We start from the raw sequence: 21745 nt of genomic DNA, 5'->3' as shown, positions 1-21745 counted from the left end.
TCAGATACCCCAGTTTTTTTTTTTTTTTTTGGTGCCATAGCTCAGCTTCATCTATGCTGGTCCTTCAACAGAAGATGTGTTAGTTATAACATAACAATTTTCAATTGACCTTTTACCTTCCATAACGCATTGATTTGTTTTGTCCAGGACACTGCAGTTTTTTTTGGTGAAGCACACATTCCCTTTTTTGGTTACATAGTTGACTTATACTTATGAGATTTGCGTGAAGTCCACTGACTAGCAAAACTTTGTCCAACTTTGGTAAACCAGCTACATTGAGTGTGCTTATGCCAGTAACTTGACCTTTAATGTCGTCGCCAAAGGTAACTTCACCTTTACTGGTGTTTACGTTACTTAGAAATTTGGCATTTCCTGTCATGTGCAGGGAACAACCGCTGTCAAAATACCATTTCTCTTCTCATCCTGCACTTTTAGAGTGAAACGAAACAAATGATATATAGTCAGTCTTTTTAACCCAAATTTGTTTTGTGAAGGGTTGTATGTTCTTGTGCCTGAACTTCTCGATTCTTTGATCCTTGTAGAAGTAGTAGCATTCAGGTCTGGTATGACCTCGTAACCTGCAATAGTGGCAAACAGGGTTATATATTTTATAATGTAGCTTATTTGCGCTTTCTTTACCATAAGAGCGTTTCATTGTGCTGGATTCGGGGATGTCCTCTGGATCAGGTCCAGACGCTTTGACAAATACTGTCTTATCTTTGGAGTTACTTCCAGTGAAGCCCAAACCATATTTTGCAGAAGATTTTCTTCCGGAATCAAGAATTTTATCAAGTGTTGAAGTGGTATCCATCATTTGGATTTGTCGTTTGTAGGTGCTGAGCTCCTGTTTCAAGGTCTGTACTTCTTGCTGGAGTTTTTCTTCTCGGTCGGCGGCCACCTTCAGTAGTACATTGTCAGTTTGTACTTTGTTTTGTAGTTTTTCTTCTCGGTCAGCTGCTTCTCTAAGTAGAACATTCCTATCTGCTACTTGAGTTTGATATACTTTACTAGCATTGGTTACAATCTCTATCTCACTAGCTAATTTGCAGTTTACTTTTCGTAGGGCTTCCCATTTGGGATACAACTTATTAAACTGAGTTTCAAAAGATAAAGTATTTAGTTCCAAGTCTTCTGCGGAGACATATTCACCACCCTCTGAGTCTGCTTCTTCAACTGATTCTGAACAGCCAGTAACACGTGTCGTAAATGCAACAAAGTTACCCGAGATTTCTTCGACATCTGATGCAGTTGTTTCAACGTCAGGCTCGTCATCACTCCAGGTAATGGCTGACATAGATTTTTTGCATCGAAGGTAGGTAGCACACTCCGCTTGTACATGTCCAAAGCCTTCACACTCATAACACTTGATTCCTTTATTGTTGGGTTTTTCTTTGGACTGTCTTGGACGTGAGACAGACTGTTTGAAGTTTGATGCACCTGTCCTAGGACCAGCTTTGGACGATGTTGCTCCTCTTTGTGGATTTTTGTTGAGTGAATTTTTGGATACCTGTTTCAAAATTTTAGAAAACTGTTTAGTCAAAAAGACAATTGTATCATCACTAGTTTCGGCTGTATCAGATACAACATTATTTTCTTCAGCGGCAAAAGCTATATTTTTTTGTTTTTTCATTTTTGTGTGATCAGTTAAAATTTCCATTTCATAGGTTCTAAGATTTCCCATTAATTGAGTAACAGTTTTGTTCTCCCAGCCGTCGTGTTCCTGAATAGCCGTGACTTTCATTCTGAACCTCGGGGGTAAGGATCTCAGTATTTTCTTAACAAGCTTTGCTTGCGAGAATGGTTCACCAAGGACCAATGCACGATTCGCCAGTTCCTGTACGCATGTGTGAAAGTAGATGATTGTCTCATCCTCATTCATTCGAAGCTCTTCGAAGTCTGACTGGACCAGATGCAGCTTAGATTGTTTCACCGATGTAGTTCCTTCGTAAGTTGACTCAAGAGCTTCCCAAGCACCTTTAGCTGAAGGAATACCTGCAACAATTGAAAACTGACTTTCATGCATAAGAGAATAAATTGTGTCTAAAGCCTTATCATTGTTTCCAGCGTTAGTTATCTCTGTTTGAGTCCACTCAGTCTCAGGCTTAGCTACTTTTGTTCCATCAGTGCTGGAATTGGGTTTGGTGGGATGTGCCCAACTTGACACCACAGACCGCCACACGGATTCACCTTGAGCTTTTAGGTGCGTACGAGTGCGAGCCCTCCAATAGGCGTAGTTGTCGCTAGTCAACTAGGAAAGGACTTTAGTTCGATCCATTCTGTAACACTTAACACCCTGTGAGATCAAACAAATAAGCAATAAACAGTTAAATAATAAAAGCCGCTGAAGATAACAATTCAAGTGGCACGGAATCGCCAGATCAAAAGACTCATAAATTAAGTCTACCTACTCTGATACCAATTGAAATTGCACCGTGAATCTTGAAATCAAAAGTAATGTATTTTCACTTGTTTTTTAAGTTAAGCACCAGTTACGTTCATTAATTAAACTTGGTTAAACAAATATAAATAATGAAGACAAAAAGCATAAACGAAAAGTAAAAACACAAAGAAATTGTTACGCAGTTAGGAGCTCCTTCTCCTACGTCTGCGGGGCACTCCACGTCTGCCCAATCCACTATAAATGTTCACCAAAAGGAGTATTACAAGAGGTAAATACAGATGGCATCCAGCCTTTACCACTACCACTCTTTCTAACACCTATTCAGGACTGACACACGAAAACCCAAACAATCTTCACAAGATGCTTCAGCAGTACCACGTACTGATCATGTAGTACAGATTAGATATTCTTACGAATTAGATAATAAAACATATTAAAATAGGAAGCTTTGTAAATCAGATGTGTGCTCAGTATATTAATCTCAAAATTGGCAATCTTCTTCTTTCGAACAGCTTCCTTAAATACTAGATGATAAGCCTCATTAGTGATCCTTAATCATAGCCTTCATTTGTTCGAATGATTCACAGCCACATCTTTTGTTTCCTTTGAAGACTTCATGCGTTGCTGACTTCTTCATTTATCAATGCATCCCATCCACATACTTAAATAACACATGGTCCAAAATAGAACAAATTCTAACATCTCTAATTAATTGCTTAATTAAAAACTAATAAAACTATTACTAAATAAAATAGCCAATAAATCTAATGTGTAAATAATTTTACACTTACATGGTTGAATTGGGCTTTTGAATTAATGGAAGTGAATCATTGAGAGAGTATTTTCGGAGTTCGCAAAGTACAAAGATAAGAAGCAACACTGCTGGAATTTTGGGTACCCATTCTTAATTTTTTCGAGTTGAGCTTCATTCCAGCTCGACTTGTCACACTAAACCCTAGTTCAATTCCTCCTTCAATCTATATATCTTCATCACCCAAATTTTCATTTCCTGCGAAACCCATTTTCTTGTGATACCATTTTCCTAAAAACGCGTAAAACCCCATTTTGGATGCAGCGAGCAGAGACTTATTGTCCCCGGAATTAGTTAGCATGTTGAGCACAACCGGAGCGCTGCACAAGTGCGTCACGTTGTGGTTGCGAATCGCGAAATAGATTTGGAGCAGAGGTGGTGCCAGAGGTATAGTTCAGTACGATCGGGTCGTATTCGGTTATCAGGCGAATTCATTTGAAATTCGGGTCGCCCTTTTCAACCATGCCTTCATAGTTCATACGTCTCAACGAACTCTCCGCCGCTGCGCTCTACCGGAAATTCGTGATCGGCGATGAGAATAAGAGCGGGGCGTGGCAAATTCGACGGGAACAGAGACAAAGCTTCGATTGCCAAAAGACTGTTTATACGTATGGATTGAGGAGAACGAAGATGTATTACACACACAGAGCATGTTAAAAGACTGTTTTAGCCCTCATTTTAACGTCCAGTTAACCAGCATGGGACGGAAGGACCAACATTGGAAACATTTTGATATTCAAGGGTTTAAACTGTCCAAATTAAAAGTCGAGGACCAATTTTGGAAAATCATGATAGTCAGAGGACTAATGCTGGAATTAACTCAAAATGGATATGAAAGTTATTATTATTATTATTATTATTATTATTATTATTGTTATTATTATTATTATTATTATTTATTTTTGCGCTATGCTTAGTGAAACTCGCCGCATTCACTACGACTAAAGTTGTGCACTAATTAAATTTTGTTCTTATATAATATTTCATAGTTTGTAAATCACATAGGATATAATGAAAGTATAGGGTGGGTGTAACACCCCACAAATCTAGATGAAAAACTAAGCATTTAACTTGGCGAGAAAATTAAATAAAGTCTAAATTTGAGATAAACTGCGGGAGCAATAAAATCTAAGTCAGGATGTTATGCCACACTTAGGTCTACTAGTCTAAGTGCACAGGCTAAAACCAATACAAATCCAAAACATAGTACTAATATCAAAGGGTTTTACTACATCCCATCAAACATCAAAACATAGCTAACTAAACTAGGAGGCTACTCATCCAGCTAAGCGCGCTCGAGAGGGTTTTCTACTCCATACCTGAAAACAGTTTGAAACCATTAACGATTATGCTAAGTAACCCCACTCCAATGTGTAAAGATACAAATACATATACATTTGATACTTCAAATAGTTTTGAGACTTGGGAATACATAAGTATATCTCTAATCAACTCTAACTCAGTAAATCACAAGGAATGGAATCAAGACCAGACCAAACAAGAGATATACTCAACAATACAGGATATCAATAAGAATCAACTCAATGAGCGAGACAAGAAATTGCAAAGCATCTTGTTGAGGAATGCGGAGGATTGTCGCGCTCAATTATTACAATTGCAGACCGTTTATCTAAATGCAACTACACATTGAAGGAATGGAAGAGAATTGAGAAAGAATTACTGTCATTGGGAATTATACATAGAGATACACAACACTCAAGTAAGCTTACCGCCATTTACAATCGTTTGCCACAACATATAAAAGTTTGTTTTTTATATTTTGCGGTTTTCCCAAAACACCGTGAAATCAATGTGAAAAGACTTATTATGTTATGGGTTGCTGAGAGTTTGTGAAGCCACTAATGTGTCTACCATTAGAAGATATAGGTTACATGTATTTAAGGGCTCTTAGAATTAGAGGACTAGTCATAACTGTTAGGACTCATATATTAGTGTTCTACTAGGATTCTAGTCTAGGGTTATCTATATTATTCTTGTACTCTTGTTTCAGTTGTTTTGGTTAATCAAATACATCAGATTCACTAGTTTCGTCTGGTATCAGTTGTTTAAGGGTTTTCTCTCATGGCGGTCAATGATAACAGTTCTGTTAATGATTCGTCTGAGCGGACTATTTTTGCGGGGGTTGTCGCTCTTCCTCTTTCTCCTACCGCTAGCTTGCTTTCGCACATCACTTCGTCTCTATCAAGCTAACCACTCGAAATTACTTATTTTGGAGGACTCAGTTGATTCCCTTTTTGGATGGACAAGATTTGTTAAATGCATATATAACGTATTTCCTAAATGCATTTCCTAAATGCATATAACGTATAATTTTTTTTACCAAACACATTTCCCAAATGAGTTTGATGTATTCCATCCGAATATCTCAAACGCATTTGGGAGATGCATTTGAGGTATTTAAAAAAATCAAAAATAAAAACTACAAACACATTTGGGAGATGCGTTTGAGGCCCGATGTTACATACTAAAATTTAGTACGCAACGGAAGAAACCTTTCGAGCAGGCTTCTGGCTCCTAACCGTATTCGAGTCACGGCAAATTCCAATTTTACACTTCGAGCATGTGAGGGTTCCAAGAAGAATAACTATTAGACTAGAATAACTGAATATATTTGTCTTAGTGGTTCCCCGTATTCATATACAATTGACATATTTATACTAAATTACTAAGACCTAATATATATATATATATATATATATATATATATATATATATATATATATATATATATATATATATATATATACACACACACATGATCCGATGTGCAAGCGATCTTCATTTCTTCATGATCTTGTTACGGGCCTTTCGTCACACTCAGCAATACAGTATATATTTGGAATAATGGAACAACGAATTTCAGTGCAAAAGCATATGAAAGTGTGTGTGGAAAATGCTAACCAAAGTAGCATTTTATATAGGTAATAAAGGTTCTTCTGATCCACAAATCAAGCACTCTTTCCTTCCTTGATTTCGGCTGCTCCAATTGATTTAGATCTCCTCCATGATAGGGTCTTGACTGAATAAAAGATTTGAAGAAGTTTCATACCTCCTGGATTACTTTCTTGCGCTGATCCAGTCAACTACTCCAAACGTTATGACTAATCCAGCATCTAATCCAGAACTACTTTGGCAACTAATCCAAGCCAATATTAAGAGGTTTAATGTGCTACATTTTTTACACTTACAGAAGAGTTAATCTAAACACAAGTTTTTTAATTTTTCTTTATATTTTAAAGGAGCAAATTACCAAAATGGTCCCTCGACTATCTCGATTTAACCAATTTAGTCCTACTCATTTGATTTCTCTAATCACATCCTTCGACTATCAAAATTTTAACCATTTTAGTCCTCTGGTGACTTGAATGGCATATTTTGAGGGATATTATTGGAAGTTCACTGTAGCTGTTGTTCACCAGTCGACTATTTGTTCGTTGTTCGCAGTGATAAACCTAATTAGTGTTCGAACAACGAAGCCAGAACATTGCGTCTTCGTCTGTGATTCTCTCCATGTCTCTGACCAACAACACTGCTTCTTCGTCACCAACATGGGTGATAGGTGGTCTTCTTCCTACCAATCAGATTAGAGAGTTCATCATTATGGCGAGTTCATATCAGTTCCTAATTGTAATTGTGGGTAAATGTTGAATTTGAAAACTTCGTGGACAAATGATAATCCTGGGAGAAGATATTGGGAATGCTCTCATTCAAATGTAAGTTTTTTTTTTTTTTTTTTTTTTTTTTAACCAAGTTGTGAATTTTGATCACCATGTTTTTGTTGAAGTTCGAATGTGAAAATTAGGGATTCTTTTTCACTACAAGAAAAATCACGAATTGCAACGGAAACATCGCGACAGAACATAATCTGTTGTAAATTTGTGACGGTTTTTGCGACGAAATATGTTCTGTCGCGATTTTACGTCGAAAATGGTGACAGAATGCAATTCCGTAGTGATTTTTGGCGCAAAGTGAGAATAAAACCTGGGAAATTTTGGCGCCTACACTTTGGTGACGGATTTTGCGACAGAATTAAGTTCTGCCACCACAATAGTGACGGAAAAGGCAACGGTCGATGGTTCCGTTGCGGTTTTGTAACAGAATCGGCAACGAGAATAAATTCCGTTGCAATATTTGGCGCAAAGTGGAAAATAATCCCACACCAAGGGATTGAAGACGGAGGTTGACGACGGAATTTGCGATGAGAATTTTTTTGTCGCGAAAATATATAAATTTTGAAGTAAAGTTTATTTTTGCTACAGAATGAACGACGGAATTAATTCTGTCGCAAATATGTTGACACATTGGCGACAGAAAAAACAACACCCTATATGTATGTCGCATTATGGCGATCGAATCAACAACAAGAATTAATTCTCTTGCAATGTTTGGAGCAACGGTAGATTTGACGTTTGAAGTTGGCGACGGAACTTACAACGATCATTCTTTCCTTCACTAAAATATTTAATTTTTTTTATGTAAAGTTTATTTTTGCTACGGGATGCGACGACAGAATCAATTATGGTGCCAACGTTGGCGACAGAAAATGCGACACCCTATATGTCTGTCGTGCAATGGGATGAAATCGGCAACAAAAATTAATTTTGTTGAGATCTTTGGCGCAAAAATAAATTTGACGTTTGAGGTTGACGACGAAACTTACGACGATCGTTCTTTTAGTCACTACAATAATTAATTATTTTAAGTAAAATTTGTTTTAGGCACCCAAAATATCTTTAGAAATATATAAATACAAATTCTAGGCCCATATGGTGATTTGAGAATGATTCAAAGCATGAAACCCTACATGTGTAGCCTTAAATTTTTTCCATTTCCTCCCATTTCCCTTCCACTGATCCACCATCTCACTTCGCTTATTTTCACTTTCCCTCCCCCCACACATTTTCCCTTCCCCCCATGCATTTTCCATTTTCCCTCCCATTTCCCTTCCCCTTAATATTATTATTATATTATTATTACTATTTCTAATATTATTATTATTATTATTATTATTATTATTATTATTATTATTATTATTATTATTATTATTATTATTATTATTATTTAGGGAGAGGGAGCGGCTTCCCCCCTCAATTAACCCCATCCCATATATAATCTTTGTATATATATATAAAAGCTAAATCCTATTTTAATATACTAAAATCCTAAAATAACTAAATTCCTAAAATCTGTAATTCCTAAATTCCTAAAAATCTCTAATTCCTAAATTCCTAAAAATCTCTAACTAACTCTCCTCACGTCTGCGACTCACGTCGGCTTCAGACTCGACTTTGCGAATTCGTGATTGGGACGTGCTGCAGCGAGGCGGAGACGGGCTGCGACGAGGTAACGAGGCGGCAACTGGTTGTGGCGAGACGGCGATCAAGATCGAGGTTAGATTCTTTCCAGATATTTTGTGTGTATTATTATAGATTTATATTTGTTAGATATATTAAATAATAATATATCTATATAAGATATATATATTATATATAATATATCTATATTTATATATATATATATATATATGTATATATATATATATATATATATATATATATATATATATATAATTGAGAAGAAGAGAGAGGGGGAGGAAAGCTTTGTAATTTTATTGATGATAGAATGTTTGATAACATTAACTATTTATACTAAGCAAATACAATCAAAATGCTAAAAATAAGGAATTAATGCTCCATGACCCCACACTGCACTTCCCACGTACTGCATTACTCTATGCATGTATCACCTCACATTTCATTTAATTATTACTTGGTTTACTAATTGTAATAATATTATTATTATTATAACATTGCCTCCTTTAAATCAAGTTGGATATATTGGTCATCCCAATTTCCTTTTTCAATTTGAGAAATGTCTCCGTCTTCAACGGCTTCGTAAAGATATCTGCAACTTGACATTCACTTGAACAATACTCAATGTTGATTTGTTTTTTCAACAACAACTCTCTGATTTTGTGATACTTGATATCAATGTGCTTGCTACGACCCTGAAAGACTAGATTTTTGGACAACGAAATTGCTGACTTGGTGTCACAAAAAATAGTTGTAGGTGCTTCCTGCTCGTGTTGTAAGAACTCCCAAATTCTCCTCATCAAAACTGTTTGAGTAGCACAGTTTGCTGCTGCAATATATTCTGCTTCTGCGGTTGAAAGTGCTACAATCTGCTGCTTCTTTGACGACCAAGAAAATATGGCTGAACCAAGATAGAAGGCATATCCTGATGTGCTTTTTCTTCTCTCAATATCTCCAACCCAATCACTGTCTGTGTACCCAACAAGTTCCACAGCTTCATTAGTAGAGTAAAAAAATCCATCATTACTTGTACCTTTGACATATCTCAGAATTCGCTTTGCTACAACCCAATGTGATTCTTTTGGTTCTTCCATGAATCTGCTAAGTATTCCCACTCCAAAAGAAATATCTGGCATTGTTGCCACCAGATACCTCAAACTTCCAATTAAGCTTTTATAAGTTGTAACACTACTACACAGCAGGCTTTTAACGTCGGCTAAGTTCTGTAGTTGTTCTGGGCGACGTTGTATATATTATCTATAACGTCGGCTATATAAATAGCCAACGTTATATATATTTTTTAATTTAATTAATAAATACCTACAACATCGGCTAATAACAATTAGCCGATGTTGTAGGTATTTTTTTTTAAAAAAAAAATACTATACAACGTCGGCTAATACCAATTAGCCGACGTTGTAGGTATTTTTTTTTTAAATACTATACAACGTCGACTAATTGGTATTAGCCGACGTTGTAAACTGTATTTATTTTTTTTTTTAAATATATTCAACGTCGGCTAATGGTATTAGCCGACGTTGTATGTTTTTTTTTAATATACAGTTTATTTGTCCATTTATACCCAAAAATCTGCTCAAATTACTCACAACCACAACCACAACCTAAACCTGCTCAATTTCTCACAACCACAACCAAAACCTGCTCAATTATTGCACCACAACCATAGCAAAATATGTAGAATCTAATATTTATAATGAAACAAGTAATAAAAGTAATAAATCTCACAATTTGATACTAATTAATAATACAAGTTAACATTATCAAAACCTAATATCAATTTGTTCAATTTACATACTTAACCATACATCAACAAAGAAGTCGGCCAATACGTCTCTTACTTGATCAATTTCTTGTTGAGTGTAGCTCGATCCACGAACTCTCTCAACAATCTACAAAGTTGATAATTATTAAATAATTAGTAAGGTAGCATTTTTAAAATTAGAAAGAGAAAGGTATTATATTAAATTACATGCCTTATCCATTCCCGCACATGCTTCATTGGAAAGAATTTCAAGCATGTATTTCATCACATAATATCCACATGCCGTACTTCCAACTTGTTGAGCACACTACATTTGAATTAAATTACATTTAAATTTTTATTTAATAAAAAACAATAAAATATATGTAGTTTTACAAATGTATAAAATACTTACCAAAACCTTAATCCATTTTGGTGAATGAGTTGATCCATTGCTTCTCAACAACTTTGCTGAATTGACACACCTAAAATTATAAGAGATTAGTATACATAAATACTTTATGACATCATGCATACTTTATTAATTATACATATTAATACTTATAAGTTCACATACTTTTCAACAATATCTTTGATGTCATCACGTGGCTGGCCTCCAATTGAATCAAACCAATAGATTTCATTAAGTTGAGGACAAATTGCCATCAACATCCAATGGTCACTACAAATCAATAATGTATTAGTTGTAAGTAAATATAATATATAATAAAAGTGTATTATATATAAGTTATTTTATTTGAAACAATTAAAACTTACTTTAAAATATATGGCGCTAGATAGCATTGTTTTTGGCCATATTGCATGGTGATGTTGATATACCCTGTCCGTTCATCTATAGAATTCGAAATTGGTTGAATGAAATGTGGATCTAAGAAGCCATATGTGGTCTTTGATGCCAAATCAAATTTTTCATAAAAACCCCTATTCAAAAATACAATCAATCATATATATTAGTAATATAATAGATGAAAAGAAAAATATTATATAAACAAATATAAGTAAAGAACTTAATTATTACCTTATAAAGAACTGCAATATGGAAACATCTAACGTCTCCATCCTTAAGAAACGCATAATCTCCAACGGGTCAAATTGTAAGGGATAGTCAACATCGCCCACAATACCACGCTCCATCTTTATCATAACATTTTCATCAAGTTTGCGAACAATTTTATATACCTTTAGACATCGAGGACTCAAAGAAGTCAGATCAGCTATAGTCAGATCAACAGAAGGTCGTTGCACAACGGAATCATAAGTCATTTGTACCTGTTCAATATAAGTAACAATTACTATTTTTAAAAAGTAAATTAAACACTATTTTAAAATCCAAAATTTTTTAAAATACATACCTCATCAGCTTCGGTATACAACTCAACCAACTTCTTTGGCCAAATAATAAAGTTGTGCAATGCATCCCTTAACAGTTGAACCTCATCGGTAGGGAAGGGTACCTTTGCACTTGACACGAGAATTTCAGTCACGGTGACCTTCACTTGATCCACATGTATTTGTATCCCGTGAACCGTTTCGGCCTTGTAAATTGTCCCACGTGCAACTTTACGTCTAATGGGATCTTCCAAATACAATTCACATCCTGCTCCTAACTGCATGAATTCATATTAAGTAATAGCTAAAATGTTTTTAATAAATAATAAGATTAGTTATAAATGATTACTTACGACCGGTAAATCAGCAAAAGGGTCTGGAGAGCTTGCCTTGTCACTATGACCATGTGGTTGGACAGCTACACGCATGTCTTCCTCCTGCCTTGATGGTATAGGTTGAGCCGCTGGAGTTCTCATACTACTAATTTCATCCCTCATCTCTCGAATGACTGCTTGCAAGGATGTTTCATATTGCTCTCGGGCAACTGCTAACGCCTCAGCAACTGCTGTCTTAATCATATCTTTCACTTCTGGTGTAGACTGGCTTTGAAGATGTTTTGCAGGACCAAAGTAGCTTTTTAAGCCATGTGCTCTACCCACGACTCTAACACGTCCGCAATGCTCATCTGTACCTATGGTACTAGACAATATATCTTGTCTACCGGACTCAACAAACTCTCCTTGAGAAGCTTGCAATGATAGCAAATCCTAACATATAAAAAAAATATTTAATAATGATTACTAGCTTTCGTAATAATGTAGAAAATTTTAACATTTTAGTTACAATCTTTTCCACGACCATTCTAGTCGCATCGTTGTTGATATTTCCTGATTTGTTCATTCTTGCCCTCTTCCACTTTTCATGTCTTGCTGGCGGAGATGGAGGAACAACTACTGACGATGGATCTGAACTTGCAGCTTCTTCTTGTTCTTTCATCTTCTCATCCATCATAATCTTCTCCAATCTCTTATAGCCTCCTCGGGCTAAATGATGTGGATGAACATTCTTACTCCGTATTTCTTGATGTTTCTTTCTTGATTCCTACACAAAAAGAAAACATTAAGTAATAATATATCTTTAATATATTTGAGTTAATAAATAATTGATAGAAAAATTATAATATATACCTCAAACTCTGCAGTTTTACGACGCTCCACGTACGTTTTCCATGTATTTGGATCAACAAATGTATATTTTTGACATGGAGTATTGTTTATTGGGTCTTCATTATTGAATATGTAGTCTCTGTTCAATCTACTTTTAAAATCTCTCCACCGTTCACCCGCATATTTCATCAAAGCAATTTTCATATCCGCATCAGTGGGAATATCATAAACACTCTGCAAGACAAGATTATTTATTAGAAACAACTTAAATACAATTAATTCAATAGTTTTATAAATAAGTTGCATACCAGGATATCATCCCACACCAACGCTTTACTCTTTTCTAGGACCATTTTCCAATCTTTATATGTGATTGGAACTTTGCTCCGTGTAATCAGCGCAAAATAACTTTTGAATTGGGCGCTCCTTTCCCCAACAACTTCGTGTTTACTATCAAATTGAACCACCAATTTCGTGTTTGTGTCACCACGCCCAGAAATTAATTTTGTCATAACGGTGGCACCCCTCTTCTTAGCTTTGGTACCAGTACCTTTAGCTTGGATGGTACTATCAACAGGGGGGCATTTGATGAATCCATATGCCTGTTTAGCAAAGAAATTATTAGTGAATTGACAAAAGAATAATATACATAAATATAACTGTAAATATTTAGCTATAGTAAACACAAGAAGAAGTTAAAGCATTACAAATAATAATCAATTCTCCCATAGCCCTTCATGATGATCATCACGTGATGCATGCACTTCATCTATCTCATTATCTATAATAACTGGTAATAAACTTGAAGAAAAGGGTGGTATTTCCTCAATCTCATAACTAACATCTTCATTCCCTTCACCAGTAATTTGTCTCTTTCCATGAAGAACAACAGACCATTTTTTATCACTAGGATCAGTAACATAAAATACTTGTTTTGCTTGAGATGCCATTATGAATTGCTCATTTTTGTGACCTTCCCTGTTCAAATCGACAAGTGTAAACCCTAACTCATCAGCTTTAACACCAAGTTTACTATCTACCCATTTACATCGAAACATCGGCACTCTGAACTGAACATAATCAACCTCCCATATTTCTTCAATCACACCATAATATGACAACTCTGCAATGACCAGATTTTTATCTTTCGAACTACTGAAGTGCACTGAATTTGCAACCAAAGAAACTCCACTGTTTTGCATAGTAGTCTTTTCATCTTGTTTTTTTTTTTGTATAAAAAGAAAATCCATTTATATCATATCCAGTATAACATATAACTTGCATACAAGGACCATGAGCTAACCATCGTACTGTTTTAGAATAGTTAATAGCACTCAAAACTTTATTCTTGAACCAACTAATAAAAGTAAGATTATGTTCGCTCACAATCCACATGTCTGTCTTTCTTGGATTTTGCTCTTTAATCAATGCTTTGTGCTCATCTAAATATGGCTCGACTTCACTTGTATTATGAAAGATGTACAAATGTGCTTCCTCAATATCTTCACGAGGCATACTGGCTCCTTTGCGTCCTCGAGTACCTTTCCCAGCACTTCTTCCTTCATGTCGATACTTAGAAAGACCAATAGCTTCTACCCCCGCCAAATATTCAGTACAAAATTCAGTTACCTCCTCAGCAATATAGCTTTCAACAATAGATGCTTCTGGTCGATATCGGTCCCTCACATAACCTTTTAAAACTTTCATGTACCGTTCAAATGGGTACATCCACCTCAAATAAGCAGGACCGCACTGTTTGATCTCTCGCACCAGATGTACAACCAAATGAACCATGACATCAAAAAATGACGGTGAAAAATACATCTCCAACTGACACAATGTAACAATAATACCATTTTGCAATTCATCTAGTTTGTCTGGATCAATCACTTTTCCACAGATAACATTGCAAAAGAAACAAAACCTTATAATAGTATATCTCAACTTTTTGGGCAATATACCTCTAACAGCCACTGGCAATAGTTGCTGCATTAAGGCATGACAATCATGAGATTTCAATCCCACCAATTTTAAATCTTGCATATTCACAAGTTTTCTAATATTTGATGAGTACCATTGTGGTACCTTGACTCCACGTAAACACTCACAAAAACTTATTTTCTCCTTTCTTGATAAAGTATGAGCAGCTGGAGGCAAATATGTCTTCTTATCCCCTTGGCGTGGAGCTAATGTTGCTCTTATGTTCATTTCAATCAAGTCTAATCTAGCATTGAGTCCATCTTTAGTCTTACCTTTTATATCTAAAAGAGTTCTAACAAGACTATCACACACATTTTTCTCCACATGCATCACATCAATACTATGTCTCACATCTAATGTCTTCCAATATGGAAGATCAAAAAATATGGATTTCTTTTTCCATGGACTCTTTTCATTTGGAGGTACCTCAACATTTGCTCTTAACCTCTTACCTCTTTGAGATTTAAGCTTTTGTGTTTTACCAAAAGTAACATTTATACCTTTTACACGTTCATAAACTTCAATCCCAGTCATTGGTTGTGGAGCATCTGTATAGTCTTGTTGCCCATTGAAAGCCTTTTTTAATCTCCTGTAAGGGTGAGCTCTATCAAGAAACCTCTGGTGACCCAAGTAGACTGTCTTTCTGCCGTGGACAAGTTGTGTTTAACATGTATTATCTTCACATATAGGGCATGCCTTATATCCTTTGACACTATACCCAGCCAGGTTTCCATAAGCTGGAAAGTCATTGATTGTGCAAAAAAGCATAGCATGCAACTTAAAATTCTCTTTCCGGTAGGCATCAAACACTAACACACCTTCATCCCACAATTTTTTCAAGTCATCAATCAAAGGTGCCAAAAAGACATCTATATCATTACCGGGTTGTTTTGGGCCAGAAATCATCAAGGACAGTAATATATATTTGCATTTCATACACAACCAAGGAGGTAGATTATAAATCACTAACATAACTGGCCACGAGCTATGCTTGCTACTTAGGTTCCCGTGAGGGTTTATACCATCTGTACAAAGGCCAAGTCTAAGATTTCTGGACTCATTGCCAAATTCAGGAAAAACATTATCAAAGGTTTTCCATTGAGTAGAATCAGCTGGGTGTCGAAGCTTGCCATCAGAAATTTTTTGATCTGCATGCCATGTTACGTTTTTCGCGTCGCTTGGATTTGCAAACATACGCTTAAATCTTGGAAGAATTGGGAGATACCACATAACTTTAGCTGGTGGCCCTTTCGAACTTGCCTTACCAACAACATGCTCTCTTATTTTGTACCGAGATGCCCCACAGATCGGACATGCATTCAATTCTTTGTAATCATTCCTAAACAATATGCAATCGTTAGGACAAGCATGTATCTTTTCATACTCCATACACATGGGACACATAATCTTCTTTGCATCATGTGTACTCTTCGGGAGTCCATTATCTTCTGGAAGCATATCGTTTATTAAATCAAGTAAAGCAGTAAAGCTCTTGTCGCTCCATCCACTCCCAGCTTTTAAGTTGAATAATTTCAAAACAGCAGATAAGCGAGTATATTTACTACACCCGGGCCATAAAGGCTGTTTTGAATCATTTAATAATTCATCCAACTCATTTGATCGATTTGTGAACTCTTCTCCAACATCACGGAACATTTCGTCCAACCTATCTTCAGACTCATCATCTTCATTTGCTTCGTTGTCAACATACATGTTAGATGTACTAGTTTCTCTTCCTCCTTCACCGTGCCATATCCATTTTGTATAATTTTGATTAATTCCATCACAAATTAGATGATCATACATGTCCTTGGCACTTAATAGTTTTAGATTACAACACTTCTTACAAGGACACCAAAATGTTGCATCATTATTTGGAAGATGACGTTTTGCAAACTCTATAAATTCTCTAACTCCGGCATCATATTCCGTACTCAACCGTTCCAACTTTTATCCATCACAAGTCAATCTAGGATAATATCAATTCTAATTAAACTTTTGTTGACATTGATTCAACTCTATATAAAATAATTGTTGTGGTGAAAATAGACTAGTAATTACAAATATATACAAATAAACCCTAAAATGCAAATAAATTGACTAAAATTCAAAATTAATCAATAATAATTACAAATATATACAAATAAACCCTAAAATGCAAATAAATTGACTAAAATTCAAAATTAATCAAGAATAATTACAAATATATAAAAATAAATCCTAAAATGCAAATAAATTTGTAAAATAAAATAAGAAAATTAAAGAAACAAAAATTTATAAAAATGGAGAATGAAAATTAAAAACATAGAAATGATGTAAACGACTTTTAAATTTTGCTATTTTGTCCAACTATAAGAAAAAAAAAAAAACATCCATTTTTTGTCTAGCTCATTCAAATTTGTCAATTGTCACATTTTAGTCCATTTCCCCGTGTCTCTTGTGTGTGTTGTCTTAACCATTGCTTTATTTACCAAATTGGAATTTTAAAAAATGAATAAAAAATTAAACTCCTAAGACTTAAACCAATTGGTATAAAGTATACACTCCACAGAAGTGAGAAGTCTTCTAGTCATATGTCATTAGTGTGACTTAACTAATAATTTTGGTATAGAATATAGTGAATGGAGTGGAAATAGCAACAGTTATATAAGAAAAGGTAGGGCCGACATGAATTTCGACCACAAATAAGGTTATAATATGTACAATTTTAAAAAAATCGAAAATGCAAATAAATTGACTAAAATTTGAAATTAATCAATAATAATTATAAATATATACAAATAAACCCTAAAATGCAAATAAATTGACTAAAAATTGAAATTAATCAATAATAATTACAAATATATACAAATAAACCCTAAAATGCAAATAAATTGACTAAAATTCGAAATTAATCAATAAAAATTACAAATATATACAAATAAACCCTAAAATGCAAATAAATTGACTAAAATTCAAAATAATCAATAATAATTACTGTAATTTTGCATTTCCTCATTTTACGTAAAATATCAGAAATAGTTGGCTGACTTAGAATACTGATTGATTCAGTTAAGCGCCTACTCAGTAATGATAGATCATGAAGAGAACATCAGAGAAAAACAAACACATAGAACGAACAGTCACAATGTTTACCCAGTTCGATACGGTGTGTATCTACGTCTGGGGGACGATCACATAGGCGTCCAATCCACTAAATCATAATCCAATGTACAAAGGTAGATATACAATAATCTTACCCAAGTGCCCCACACAAGGTACAAATCCAGTCTACACAGGTTTAGTGGATTGTTGAAGATGGAGAGCCATGCATACAGAAGTCCAATGAAATCCCTTCACTTGGAGAGCCCACTCTGATGCAGTCCACTTCAGTGACGCTCTATAAGGTTGTTCCCACAACAGTGTGATCTTAGTGTCCTTTCGTTTAACCAGCAGTAACTCTTCTCAAGTTCATCATCTTAATCACCGTGAACATGTTGTTTTGAGAAGGTGCATGACAATCAAAGATCTAGTCTCATAAAGCTGATATGGAGTGTTTCTTCTTCTTATATGGCGTAACCCTAGTTCCCTTCAAGAACTGGTACTTATAGATCCTTCAATAAACACTCTCCATAGATGTCTTTGATTGTAGAAGGTAGGACTATAAAAGAGGAATGTAATCTTAGCAGATTAGGTCCATTACCTTCTTTGAAGATACGCTGATCGTCTTTCCATACTAGGCTGATAATACCGCGTGAGCCTCTTAAGGAAACAACTTCCCTAAGTCAGATCTTCAGTGTCAGTTCTTCTGTTGTTGCTTCTGATTGATCAGATATCTGTAGAACCAACCGAACAAACTCTAAACCTATCTTAGTATGCCATAATAATATTGCCAATTATAATATGGGGTTTTTGAACATAAAAAAAACTAACAAACTCCCCCTTTGGTTATTATTTGGCAAAACAACTCAACTATATAAAAAGAACTAAGATAGGTTATTAAAAGAAGCAACCCATGTGTCCAAACAGATTACATAGGATAAACAAAAAGAACATAAGATCCAAAGCATTCTAAAAACAAAAACAACATCAAAACATAACGCCCAGCTAGGGCCAGAATGTACTCGATCACAAAAACTCCCCAAAAACTCCCCCTGAGTTCATACTACTCCTCCTTTTTGCCAATGGTAGCCAAAGATCAAGCATTTGAGGGAGAGTCACTGTCAGTCTTCTCAGGATCCGCAGCAGCAGCAATATCAGTCAGGCTCAGCCGGAGAAGAACAGCAGCCAGCTCAGTACGCGCACCTGTCAGTTGCTTGGCAATGATACCGTGCACCGTCTCAAGATCAGCAACTCACGCCTTCAATTGTTCGGAAAGCTTCACATCTTTAGCATGAGGGGACTCATCATTCACAGCATCAGGTTCTGAATTGGATGGGACAGTCACAGGAACGACATCCTTAATATGATCTCCAGAAAGGAGGCGTTTATCAACAGTATAGAGCAGCGTCGGACTGATCACTTCACTGGGCATAGGCTTAAGACCCTGAGAGGTAAGGATGCCAAAAATCAGATTTGGAAACGGTAGTCTTACCTTCTGTTCGCGGGGATGAATCAGAGTTAGAACATGATAATAAATCCATTTGCCGAGATCAAACAGCATCTTAGTTCCAATTCTAAATAAGAACCCTGCCAGAAGCTTGCCAACTGTGTTGAAATGAGCTGATGGAAGCCAGTTGTGCAGAGCCAGGCGATGTAGGATGACATATCTAGACGTGAGATGTGAGCTCAGCAAATAGTCCTTATCTCCTGTAGGCCAAGATGTAGTCTGTCCACCGGTAAGAGTTTTGGCCACCAAGTCCCATTCAGTAACAACTTCTTCTTGCACTGCAGGCAAGCCATAGTACTTATTTATCACATCTGGCCCAAAATCATACCACTTCCATCTGATGAAGATCTGCATCGGTCGTGGCCCTGTGAGACTGTCAATCTCATCACTGAGGGTGAGCAGCTTGGAGTAAGGACAAACATCTGTAACAGTTTTCAAAAGACCAACTTCATTCAACAAGGGCAGAATGTCACAAACGGAGTTCAGCTGGTTCTCATCCACAGTTCTTTGAACAATAAGCTCCCTTCTGACCATAGTGGCCCATTTGGTCTGTGCAGCAGGAGATACAAACTAAGGTTTGTAAACATTTGTGTCAATTTCTTCAACAGGCGAAACCTCAGGAGTGACACTTCGACCTCGTGAACGGGTGGATGGCTTTCCTTTTCTGACAGACGAGGCTGGTACAGAGACAGATTGTACAGCAATAGATCCTTTGAGCTTAACAGACGATCGCAGAGTCTTGAAAACTTGATGGATAGGCGAGTCTCCTTCAGGCTTAACAGTATCACTCGACTTTCTTTTCTTCGCAGGCTGATCTACATCAACATTATCATCAATGGTTTCAACAACAACCTTTGTTGGAACATTCTTCCTTTTCGTCCGTCTTGTTTCTCTGGTCGGGGATTGTACTGGTGTCACAGAGTGGCTAGAATCAGAAACATTTGCAGACGAGCTCCCAACAATATTCGATATCTCTCGAATTTTGAAATTCGTGGAGTCAGGATGTGCAGTTGCCTCAACAGTAGGTGCAGCAGGTGAAGGTGCTTGGGATCCATACACCTCAGCCAGTATCTTATCATCTTCGCTGGAGGATTCTGAAGGATGTATCACTCGATAAGGTTGAGGGATTGAAGCAGATGGTAGCCCAGCAAAATGTCGCACATGTTCCAGGTTCTCTCCTAAAGATGTTGCAGTGTAAACAGGGATTCCACCTGTTTTCTCAGACTTGTGAGGACTTGATAAATCAACAGTTTCAATAGTTGCAGGTAAGGCAGGAGGATCAACAGCAGGGCAAGATTCTTTAGAGACATTAACAGTCTCAGACGGAGGCAGAGCAATATTCTCAGAAGCATAAACAACTAGACTTAGTGGATTTGGCTCATCAGAGGACTTTGTTTTCTCATCAGACACATGCAACGCATCAAATTTTTCACCAGCAAAATCAATCACAGGCAAAGATAAAGGATCACCAATCACAGGGGACTTCTCGGAATCCAAAGCAGATAGATTTTCAGGCATAACAGACACAGACAATGGAATAGAAGAATCAACAGGTCTATCAGGAGAAATTTCAATAGGCGTTTCAGAATCATTTACCCGTTGTCGAAGAATCTCCTGTCTGTGTGTCGCTTCTCTCTGAGCAGCTTCGAGATACAGAGCTTGGGACTCCTCTCGTCGTCGAGCTTCTTCAACAGATTCTAGGGCACGTTGAGCAAAAAATTGAAGGAATGCCCCGGCCCGATTTCCATCCGAGGGTTCTGGAATAGACACTGGAGAGACATCATCACTGGCTTCGGCGACCAACACAAGAAGTTCAGTTACATTATCTGCCGACCATTCAGCATAAAACTCCAGATAGTTGGACATAACAGTCACCAGAATCTCGTCGCGAAGCAGAGGATCAAGCTTGAGCTTCTTCTTCATAGCCAACTGTAGAAGCGTCTGAACGTGTTTAAGAGCTGCCACCGGAGGGTGTACCTTGCTTCCGAGTTTGATGATGATGTTTCTTACGGGGTCCGCCATTGAGGATTATGAGCGAGGAGAAGAAAAGATCACTGGGGACAGATATGCAAGAGGGACAGAGAGTTGAGAGCTAAGGTGAGTTCTTTTCTTCTTGACCCGGTATCATATAGGCTTAAGGGTGATGAACCCTAATTAATGCGGCTTATCAAATACCATGCAGACGTGATTGATTGACACAACGGTATAGCTTCTTTTTAGGGAAGAAACAAATCCCAAGGAAATTTGAATTTTGAAAAGGTATTGAGATCTTTTAAGATATCTTCTGAGAAGAATAAGCTTAGATAATCTTCTTAACATAAAACGAGAGGAGTCTTTAAGGAAAGTCAAAGTCA

General features: G+C 36.3%; 1 protein-coding gene and 1 long non-coding RNA gene across 2 annotated transcripts; both read right to left on the bottom strand.

Moving 5' to 3' along the window:
- Positions 1-10749: 10749 nt before the first annotated feature.
- Positions 10750-11133, bottom strand: LOC109179525. Its single transcript, XR_002053915.1, has 3 exons — positions 11085-11133; positions 10885-10989; positions 10750-10792 (listed from the first exon to the last, which is right to left on the bottom strand). It is a non-coding gene; the product is annotated as an uncharacterized LOC109179525 (long non-coding RNA).
- An 8003-nt stretch (positions 11134-19136) lies between these two features.
- LOC109179509 lies at positions 19137-19925 on the bottom strand. Its single transcript, XM_019329019.1, has one exon. The coding sequence runs from the start codon at positions 19923-19925 to the stop codon at positions 19137-19139; it is 789 nt and encodes a 262-aa protein (XP_019184564.1).
- Positions 19926-21745: the final 1820 nt, after the last annotated feature.

The sequence above is a fragment of the Ipomoea nil genome, unplaced genomic scaffold (assembly GCF_001879475.1).
Source record: "Ipomoea nil cultivar Tokyo-kokei standard unplaced genomic scaffold, Asagao_1.1 scaffold0926, whole genome shotgun sequence".
Classification (NCBI taxonomy): domain Eukaryota; kingdom Viridiplantae; phylum Streptophyta; class Magnoliopsida; order Solanales; family Convolvulaceae; genus Ipomoea; species Ipomoea nil.
This window is presented reverse-complemented; position numbering and strand designations above follow the sequence as displayed.

Excerpts from the sequence above, each read along its gene's own strand:
- LOC109179509 (XM_019329019.1), bottom strand. The coding sequence starts at position 19,925 with ATGGTCAGAAGGGAGCTTATTGTTCAAAGAACTGTGGATGAGAACCAG.